At 45.2% G+C, this 10,317-nt stretch overlaps 1 protein-coding gene across 1 annotated transcript in view; it reads left to right on the forward strand.

Annotated features, from left to right (window-relative positions):
* LAMC3 (laminin subunit gamma 3) overlaps positions 1 to 8,323 on the forward strand; it is a 58,626-nt gene extending 50,303 nt beyond the window's left edge. The window contains exons 24-28 of the mRNA XM_033137405.1: positions 452 to 554; positions 3,082 to 3,281; positions 3,818 to 3,964; positions 5,058 to 5,157; positions 7,667 to 8,323. Coding sequence (XP_032993296.1) covers positions 452 to 554; positions 3,082 to 3,281; positions 3,818 to 3,964; positions 5,058 to 5,157; positions 7,667 to 7,917 — 801 coding nt within the window. The 3' untranslated portion in view covers positions 7,918 to 8,323. The remainder of the gene's footprint in view (positions 1 to 451; positions 555 to 3,081; positions 3,282 to 3,817; positions 3,965 to 5,057; positions 5,158 to 7,666) is intronic.
* Positions 8,324 to 10,317: the final 1,994 nt, after the last annotated feature.

The raw sequence follows: 10,317 nt of genomic DNA on the forward strand, positions 1-10,317 counted from the left end.
GTGCCGCCACCAGTCTTCTCCAGGTATGAACTCCTCCACTTCCCCAGGTTCTTCCGTGGGTGCAGCCTCACCAGGGGGGGGCTTGCCACCACTCCTCATCTGGCTCAACCCTGACATACACTTTGGAACTCCCTGCTGATTGACAGAAGGCGGGTACCTTCACTGTACAGTACTTACTTTGGTGCTTGCTTAAAACATTTTTGTTTAATCAAAGCTGCCCAGGTCAAGCCAACCTGCGTTTTAATCTTTTAATCCTCACTGTTCTTTTTAATTATCTTTTGAATGCTTTTAATAACTGTTTTTAAGTGTATTTTATTGATAGCTTTAAAGTTCTAATTTTTGTGTGTGGCTTGTTAGAGGTTTTATTATAATTAAACAGTACATAAACATTGTGAAATAAAGAAATAGGCAAAACAGGTGGGGAAACCCTGATCCTTTCTGTTTTTTGTAGCTATGGCAAAGGACAAATGATGCCCACACACAGGCATCCTCATCGCTCTCAAAGGGGGAGGCTGTGCTCTCCGAAGCAAAGACCTTGTTGGCTACCTTGGATGGTAAGAAAAGAGTGCCTGATGGTCCTCCACCTCCATGATGAGTAGGCTACCTCGACTTATATCTAGATCAGCCTTGGCCAACCTAGAACCCTCCATATGTTTTTGGACTGCAACTCCCATTGGCCCCTGCCAAGACAGCCATATCATAGAATCATAGAATTGGAAGGGACCTTGAGGATTATTTAGTCCAACCCCCCTGCAATGCAGGAATCTCAGTTAAAGCATCCATGGCAGATGGCCATCCAACCTTCACTTAAAAACCTCCAGGGAAGGAAAGTCCAACACCTCTCATGGGAGTCTGTTCCATTATCGAACAAGTTCTTCCAGATGTTTAGTTGGAATCTCCTTTCTTGTAAATTGAAGCCATTGGTTCAAGTCCTACCCTCCAGAGCAGGAGAAAACAAGCTTGTTCCATCTTCCATGTGATACTTTTGTTATCCACCGGTATTTCGCTTTACATTTTTGAGTTGGGAATAGAGTAGTTGCTTTAGAAGACGATAATCAGACATCCTGACAACATGACCAATCCAACAAAGCTGATGTTGAAGAACATTAAACTTTCTGTGTAGCAGTTACACAAATGCATGCTTACTGTTCTGTAAAGCTAGATCTTAATTCTTGTCACCCACAGAAAGGGGTTAACCCTCCTATCTCCCACCTGGGAGCTTCCCTTTCTTCTCCCAGCCTCCCACCCCGGGAGAACGTCCCTTCCCTGCCTCTCACACAGGGTCCTTCACCAGCTAGCCACCACTTTCATTTGCATACAGTGCCCTCATTGACTCATAAAAAAACAGAAGCGAAAAGAAAGAAAGGAAACAGGAAGATAAAGCGCTAGCTCATTTGCTTTATGGGGCTCAAGTTTGTGCCCCTCCACCAAATCTGACCCTTCTCGAAAGGGTCCAGTCAAAATTTATCAGAGCAGCCCTCCAGGTGCCTCCATGTGTGCCAAATGCTGCTCTTCGTCTCAAAACAGGCATGGTCTGCATTGAGGCGAGACTCTGGACACAGGCCTCTAACCTTTGGCTGAAAGTTCATCTTAATTCTCAGGGCCTTGCCCCATTGATATTAAAAGATAAACATCGCTCCTCTTGGAGCAAAGCCATAGAAAACAAGATGACGAGCATAGGTTTACATCCAGCTTACCTGTGTTCACATAGTTACAACACAGCAAGGGCATTAGTCAAGCAGAGGTTAATGGCTATCGAGAGGCAAAATGACTTAAGTAAAGTCCCTCTTTTTTAACCCCAGAGGAGCGGAGATACTTACAACTCCCAGCTAGGTATTTTACTCAGCTCGAGGTCCCATCCCACAGAAGGGCGTTCACACTGGCCCGAAATCATGTCCTGCCATCTGCCGTATTGGATGGGAGGTATAGGGGGGTTCCTTTGGGTGACAGACTCTGTCCATGCGACTCCGGAGAAGTAGAGACTACAGACCATGTACTTCTCCGTTGCTGCTTTTATAGGGCTTTACGGAATGAACTTATCTCTCCGCTATTATGTGAGTCTCCTGGTTGTCCCGAAGAACACTATGCCCATTGGCTCCTCTCAGATGCCAACCCTAAGGTCACAGCTGCAGTGGCAAAGTTCAGTGCTGTTGCTATTAAGCTTCGGTCTGCACAATTAGGTGGCTCCTGATCCTTCTTTTGATTTAAGTATTATAATAATCTGAATTGTTGATTTTTTAATTAATTTCTAAATTTATTCTTTTAAAGCAATAATTATTAATTTTAATGTACTTTAATTTTAATACGGCCAACCCCTTTTAGATCAAATCTCAGATCAATTTTAAATTGCATTTATTATTGATTCTGTATGTGTCTTTTTTGTGTGTGTGTGTGTGCTGGTCGTCGACCGTAATAAAGTACTTACCCTTACAAGCGAGAAAAGAAAAGGAGAGAGAGAGAGAGAGAAAGCGCTTCTTATTCTCAGTCTATCAGGATAGTTAGATAGATAGATTCGAAGTATTCAGTCCAGAATGATATCTAGCTACTCCTCCTTCTACTAGGCGATATTTTCCCATTCATCAGACCCAGACGCCTCAAGTTAATTCCTGTTCCCTTCCACACAAAAAAGTTTAAAAGGGGTTCTCCTGTTGTTGTTGTTGTTGTTGTTGTTGTTGTTGTTGTTGTTAATAAGTGCCAACAATAGTCTTCCTCCAGTCCAGCATAACAGCTTTACCTCCAAAAACTTTAACAACCCTTCCTCCATGTTGAGAAACAACAAATCCTTCATCTTTATTCACACAGGAAGCTCTCCGCTATGGTCATATATTAAAACAGTAATCCCTAGTTATTTGCTTATTGTATATTCATTAATTAATACCCAGTTCAATATATTCCACTCCCATTTCCTATTGGCTGTGATTTCCATCCTAAGTTTAGCAACAACAACAAAATCCTTCCATTTTAGCTTCTTCAAACCAGTCTCCCAGGTCCTAGTCCGATGCTCTAAGTCTAACCATCACACCACACTGGATCTCAATATCATAATCAGGATAACCAAACTCTTTACTCCCTCGCCATCAGGGATGAAGAGGTTGGGTGCACGTCACAAACGCCAGTCTGCCACAAACAGGAAAATGACAGTTGTGCGGGATCGGGCAATAGCAGAGGCGCAGAAGAAGACCAGACAAGCTCAGAAGATTCTGGGAGATTCTTTTTCAGTCTCTGCTGAGGCCCAGAAAACTGCCAACAATGCAGAGTTAATCACAAAGGAAGGCGCTAAGGTATGAACAGCTCACACCTATGAAGTTTAAGGCCTACTGTTAAGTTCGGCCCACTTCTCCTGAGAGGTGAGGTCCTCTGGAGGGGCACAGGACTTGCCTGGGTTTAGTTTCCTTTGGAAGGAGTTCCCTGGGGGTTTCTCAGTGCCTCATATTATTTGTGTTCATTTACAAACACACAGGTTGAGCATAGAGGCTGCAGCAGCCCACAGCACCCAGTAGGCTTCAGGGCTAATTGGGGATTTAAACCCTCAGGACCTAGCATGATGCTCTTAACCACGACACCACCCTAGCTTGACCCTGCCTGGTAAACTGTGTTTCCGTGCGCTGCTCTGGTTTGCCAGAAGCGGCTTAGTCATGCTGCCACATGACCCGAAAGCTGTACGCCGGCTCCATCAGCCAGTAAAGCGAGACGAGCGCTGCAACCCCAGAGTTGTCCGCGACTGGACCTAATGGTCAGGGTTCCCTTTCCCTTTACCTTTAATGGCCCTCCACAGCCACCCATCCTCCTCACCTGTTTTTAACATTCCCATCAACAGAAGGCCCAGGACACACTCAGAGACGCAAAGCGGGAGAAAAGGCGCGTGGATAAACTTAAGGCACGTGTTGCTTTGACTGTGGCAGAAGCCTCCAGGCAGAAGCGTGAGTCTGAAAAACGTGGCAATGACCTCGCTGGACCTGGACAGGTTAGTGATGCTTTGGATTCGTTAGCTGGAGGGGGTGCACTGGTAGGGTTGTTCAAGGACCAAAGCTCAGGGGCAGAGGATCTCCTTTACATGCAGAATCCCCATCATGTCCAGGCAGGGCTGGGAATGTCCCCTGTCTGAAAGCCTGGAGAGCCACTGCCAGTCATTGTCGGCAATACTGAGCTAGATGGACCCCAGTAGTCTGACTGAGTATAGGACAGCTTCCTGAGTTTCCTGTGGTATCTCTTTTTAAAGAACATGACCCCACTTTCCATAAATCTTTGGTTTACTCTGAATATTGTTTGTTTACGCCAGGGATGGGGAACCTTTTTCAGCCCAAGGGCTGCCTCCCTTCATATGCAGCCTTTCAGGGGGCTGAATGCTGGTAGTGGATGTGGTGGCTGCAGAAAAGCAAGAGGCATCATCCCAGTTCAAGGACATGTGAAATCATTAGAGGAAGGTGCAGAGTAGGGCCTGTGAGAGGCGTGGCCCAATGGCCAGATAGGGAAGCCTGGCTCTGAGGTCCCCCATTTTACAACATGGGCTCCATGTCTTACGTTGTGCTATCTCTAGAGCCATATCCATGGACTGATTGTCTGTTTCAGGGTGGGGGCACCTTTTTCAACCCAAGGGCTGCATTCCTTTGTGGGGAACTTTCGGGAGTGGGGGCCTACATGCCAGTGGCGGATGTGGCCAGAGGCAAAACTGGGCAGAGCCATGGGTGTGACCTGTGCATTGTCAGGAGATTACATACTAGCCATGCAAAAACCAGAGGTTTGGACACACACACATACATCTAGGCAAGCGAGAGGCATGGTCACAATTTAAGGATGCATTCCAGGGAGGCAAAAGCACTTGGAGAGGTTGCAGAGAAAGCCTGGAGATGGGTGTGTGTGGCAAGGAGAGCAGGGCAGAGCCTCAGGAGATCCCCAAGAGCTGTATAGGGACAGGCATAGAGGGTTGCTTTTGTCCTCTGTGCCAGAGATTCTCCAGCCCTGACCAGGACATTGTCGCATGTGTCAAGGGGTTAAAAGATACCTTTGTGGTCTCTGCCAACCCTGCAATTCTAACGCACAGACAATCTCATCGGAAGGTTGCAGCGGAGATGAACGATCTTGAGAAGAGCCTCCGAAATGCCCAGGGCTCCTTGGAGATGGACATTGCGACGTTGAACAGCCTGCTCGCCAGTCTCGGTGAGCAACCAACACCTGTTTTCATTTCCATTGGGTGTGTTGTGAGAATAGTTGGTTGCAAGCAATTCAAGGAAGCGCAATGAACCTCATAAGTCCAGAGAACAAGGCCAGCCCTGTTGTTAGGCAAAATGAAATGAATGCATCAAGCGGCTGATGGGGATGGCAAAGAGCAGCAGTGAATGGCAGAGCTGTGTGTGGCCTGTGGCTTGCCCTGGCTTTGTCCATTTGCAGGTGCAGTTTGGATTCAAACTGCTTCTGCAAAGGTGCTCATTGTCTATGCCGAGCTTTATAACGTCAGGTGATTGACAGGTCAGCAGCCCCACCCACCTGTCATAGTTGGTTTACAGGGTGTGTGTAGGAGAATTAAAGATCTGGCATGCCCATCAGATCCAGTTCCTTACTCCTGGGCACACCTGTGCTGCAGCTGAAAGCCCAGCACTTCCTGTGCCAACCACTAGAGGGCAGCCTTTCCTTTAAAACGGGTCACCTTTTCATAAAGGTTTCTGAGAACTACAGTGAACTTTAATCCTAACGTTGCAATCAGTAGCCTTTAAGGATTAATGAGTGTTTGCCAAATGTTGTGCCTTGAACAAAAGCCTGGCAGGTAGAAATTTAGCAGGCAGACTTCTCCCCTGCCACCAGGTCCATGATGGGCAAAGCTTTCTGCGTGCAAGGCTGTGGTTAAGGGCTCTGAGGGACAGCTCAGTCAATAGAGCACAGGACTCTTAATTTCAGGCAAAAGATTCATGCATTACAGGGGGTTGGACTAGATGGCCCTTGGGGTCCCTTCCAACTTTACAATTTTATGAGCCTATGAGACAGAAGAAAGCAGGGACTCTGAGATAGATACCTGAGCCTTACTTAAAGCTGCAGTATATTTCACAGATTTATTATTAGGAACACCCTTCAATGCTAAAAGACGCGTGTCAGTTGAGCAAAGTGTATGGAAAGGTACTCAGCTTTTATGTTTGGGAGGTGCTTTTTTAATCCTTTAGAAAACACATAAACTTCTTGATCAAAAAGGTTCTCCAAATAAAATTGGTGCAAAACACAGCTAAACTCAGCAGTCCAATTAAAGACAAACATACCTAAAACCACCATCGTTGAAACAAATATACATTAAAAACCCAAATATATGGAGAGCCATCATCATTAAAATCAAAGATAAAAACCAATAAAGCTTTTAAAACACCTATAGGTATCTAGATTGCATATCTAGGTAACAAAAAAAGTTTTCACCAAGTGTCTACAACGATATAGTTAGGGGGTACTATATCTGTCTAATGTCAAACTGGGAATTTTAGGATCAAGGCAGAGGTTGCAGGATTGAGTCCAACTAAGTCTAAGGGCTTATCCACACTTACCTTTTGCCTCACTCTTTCCAGGCACAGTTCTGCTCTTTAAAGCTCAGTTTCTTGTGGGTCCCACCCACCCCTGCGGATTGCCATTTGCTTCACTTGACCTTTAAAGAGTGGATTTTTGCAGGGAAAGCTCTGGAGCAGGGGCAGGGGGGGGGGCAGCACTCAGAGCAAAGCACACTCTGTGCCTGGAAAAACAGAGGGGAGTTAAGTGTGAGTTTAGTGAAGGCCTTTACTCCGAGTAAGCCCATTGAAAACTAGTCATGTCCATGAACTACAGTGGTTCTACTCTGTGTAGGACTACTGGTAACTTTAGATATGACCCTGCTTTGAGGAATTTCAAGGGAAAGAGAGTTCAAGAATAGAGGTTTCATTTATACCTCTTGCTAGGATTGCTACCTGAGAGGGGAAGCTTTGTGCCTTCCAAGTAGCTGCAATCGCTGGCAGAGGTTCACCAGGTCCCATCACCACATTCTCAGGAGCTCTTTAATTTCTGCCTGTCAGAAAAAGACGCAGAGAGCCACACTCTTGCAGGCTAAGGGGTGGTGAAGGTGAACCAAACAGTTTAAAACAAATGGGTTTTTATTTGTAAAGTGTGTGGGGTTTTTTTTGGGGGGGGGGGGGGGTTGCATCCATAGTGGTGCTCAGTCACAGTTCCGCCAGTTACTGTACAAGGATTTCTGTTTGTACAACAGGACTTTCCCCTCTGCTCCCCCTCCCCACGCATCCTCTACTAAACTTGTTCCAGGGGTTTCCCCAACCCTCTGGAGATAGGGTGCAGGATGTGTGTGGGGAGTGGGGGGAAGCCCCATGGTGTAAGTGGGGAAATCTTCGCACTAGCAGGACACATTAGTTGGATACCACACTTTATGCTCAGGGAATATGTTTTTTCCCTGTCTATTATGATGCTTTAAATGTGGATCTTCCTTGCATTTTTCTATTTGATCTTCAGCAGCAATGTTTCATTTTTTATATTTGGCCATGTTTTATTTTAGCATATTATAAGGTTTTAGTTGATGTTTTGAAGTACTAAACTGCTTGGGGTGGGGGCAGAGAATGTGAAGTGGTGTCGAAATGATTTAAATAAATAAATAAATAAATAAATAAATAAATGTTTTTCTCTTTCCTATCCTCACCCATTCCCTGGCCAGGCAACATAGATCACAGTGCTCTGTCAGAAGCTGCGCTGAACTTGAGCCAAACCCAGCTGGAGCACTTGCAGTCAAGCCTGGCGGGATCTGGTGCCCTGGGCCAGCAGCTGAGCACCTTGCAGCATGAGGCTGAAACCCAGCGGGAGAGGATCGAGGCCTTCGAGAGGGACTTGGCGGAGATCCAGAGCGACAAGCAGAACCTGGAATCCATCCTCCGGAGCCTGCCCAGCAGCTGCTCCAGCAGGAAGTGAGACGGCCTCCTTAAAAGTGCTCCAGAGCACCATCCCTGGCAGCGCAAGGAACTGAAGGCTTAAGGAAAAAGGCGCGGAGGGAGGGAAAGATGGAAGAAGGTCAATACCATGGAGGAAATGTCAGGATGTAGGAGGGATTTGATTCGGTTCACAGTTAAAGGCAAATCTATCGCACTGCGCTTTCTGAAACAATATGCAAACTGAAACACAAGCCACCCTTCCAAAATTCACACTTCTCCAAACTTTGCAGTGCAGTTCTCCAGCCAAGTAACGTGTACAAAAATGCACAAGCTTGGGAGTAAAGTGGGCCTAGGAATGCAAGTACAGTAGTACCTCCAGTTACGTAACCCTCTGGCTTTGTAAACCGGGATGCGAAAGCTGCAAACCCAGAAATATTTGACCGGGTTTTGTCGCACGCACATGTGCAGAAGTGGTCCTCAGGTTGCGGAAACGTCAGGATCCGACCGGACCTCTGGAACGGATCCTGTCCGCAACTGGAGGTACCACTGTATTGGTGAAAATAACATACAGCAATACATTGTATTAGGGAAGATTACTTTGCAAAAATGTGCATGGTAGGGAGAAATTTGACAAATGAATATAAAGGGGTTGGGGAGAACAGAATGTACAGATGATAGCGTTGGACACTGCAAATAGTATTCAAATTCATTTATGAATTTCACCAGGCATTGTCCCTATGATTGGTTGGGTGGTGTTTTTTTTTTTTGCAACAATAAGTAAAACATTAAACAAAGTATAAAAAGTTTAAATCCTCAGGAAGATGAGTTCAATGGCGTTTCTGTACATCATTTTTGGGACTCTGCCATTGACTTAGGTCAAAACCAGTTTTGCAGGTCTTTATAGAGCTTCAGACTGTATTGTGGAAAAGCCAAAAGCTAACGCCCTATAAATGCAATAAACACTTTTGTCATTAATTGGTGGACATCTAATGGATGGCACCCATGACAGATAGTACAATTTCTTCCAGTTCCTATGCTTGAAGTTTTGGAGCTTTTTTTTAAAAAAAAAATTATTAACAGATTTTCATTCTTTTCCTCCCCACCCTCCGCCCCAAAACATGTAGCCCTTAAAAAGGGAGTAAAAATGTGCAATTTCCCATAGCCATGGAATTGACTGAAACAGAAGTCATGTGACTGACTGAACCTAAATATGCCATGCAACCTGGTCTAGTTTATTTCCACTGCTCCATTGATTTAGAGTGGGGGGGGAAAGCAGCTGCAATAAAGAAGGATGGGGAGGACCCTCCTCAGCAATTCTTCTTCCCTTTCTTCCCATTACCTTGTCAAAATATCAGTTCCTTGGATCAGAGCTAACGACACAGAAGTGGTGAAAAAGAAGATTCTCCCATTGCTTGGCAGAAATATCACTGTCTATAAACAGCCTCTGCCAATCCTTTCCCACCCAACAGTTCACTGGCAACAGAATTTCTGCCTGCAGTGGAGGCTGGCCTATTTGGGTGAATGGGACTCTGCCCAACCAACCTCCTGTCTGCTCCCCACTTGGCTGCATTTTTCCTTGCCTCCAATCCAGCAGGTGGCTCTTCCCGTTTGGGGTTTCTCTTCAGTTTCAGTGTTGCCCTTGTAGAATTCTGCAGGGAGAGAGACGAGGGAAATACTAGAATTAGCTGGCTTTGTCTGTCATTGACTCTGGCTCCACCTTGTGTTGGGCTCCCTGCCTTCTGCCCTAGCAGTTGCAGTGGGCACCAGCCACCATTTCCTCTCTCTGACCTTTGACCTGAGGACTCATTAGTTTGGCTGTAATGCCAGCCTTTGCAGTCCACATATGACAATGGGCCATCAAATGGAGGTGCTCTTGTTCCAAGTGATTCTTTCAAATGGAAAGCCTTTGTAAATACATCATTTGGAAAATTATTGTATTGGTTTTAAAAATAGAGGAGTTGATGTTTATATGGCTGTGTGGATGTTTTTAACAGGTCTCTTAAAATTCTTTAAGTTTAAATTTAAATTCTTTAAATTCCAGTTCACTTATGAAGTGGGAAGGGAGCAGGTCATCAATGTTTACAAATATCTCAGCTTTCATAATATGCTATTATTAATCATCATGGCAAGGTAGGGATGCAGGCAAAATTTGGTTCCTATTTGAATACAAATCTATTAAAACGGCACTTTAAAACAACCCATGAACTGAAATGTAGTTATCCTTTGAAATTTGCACTTCTCTGAATTTTGCACCTCAGTTATGCAACAGTGGATGTGTATATTAAGGAGACATGTGAATGATAATGCACATATTAATGAACAGCATGTGAGGCACTGATATAACTTCAGTCCCTGGCAACTTCCATTCAGAATCATGAGGACTGAAGCCTTACTTTATATTTAGATGAATAACAATTATTCAACCACAGAGCATCTGCTT

Source organism: Lacerta agilis, chromosome Z (assembly GCF_009819535.1).
Source record: "Lacerta agilis isolate rLacAgi1 chromosome Z, rLacAgi1.pri, whole genome shotgun sequence".
Lineage (NCBI taxonomy): Eukaryota > Metazoa > Chordata > Lepidosauria > Squamata > Lacertidae > Lacerta > Lacerta agilis.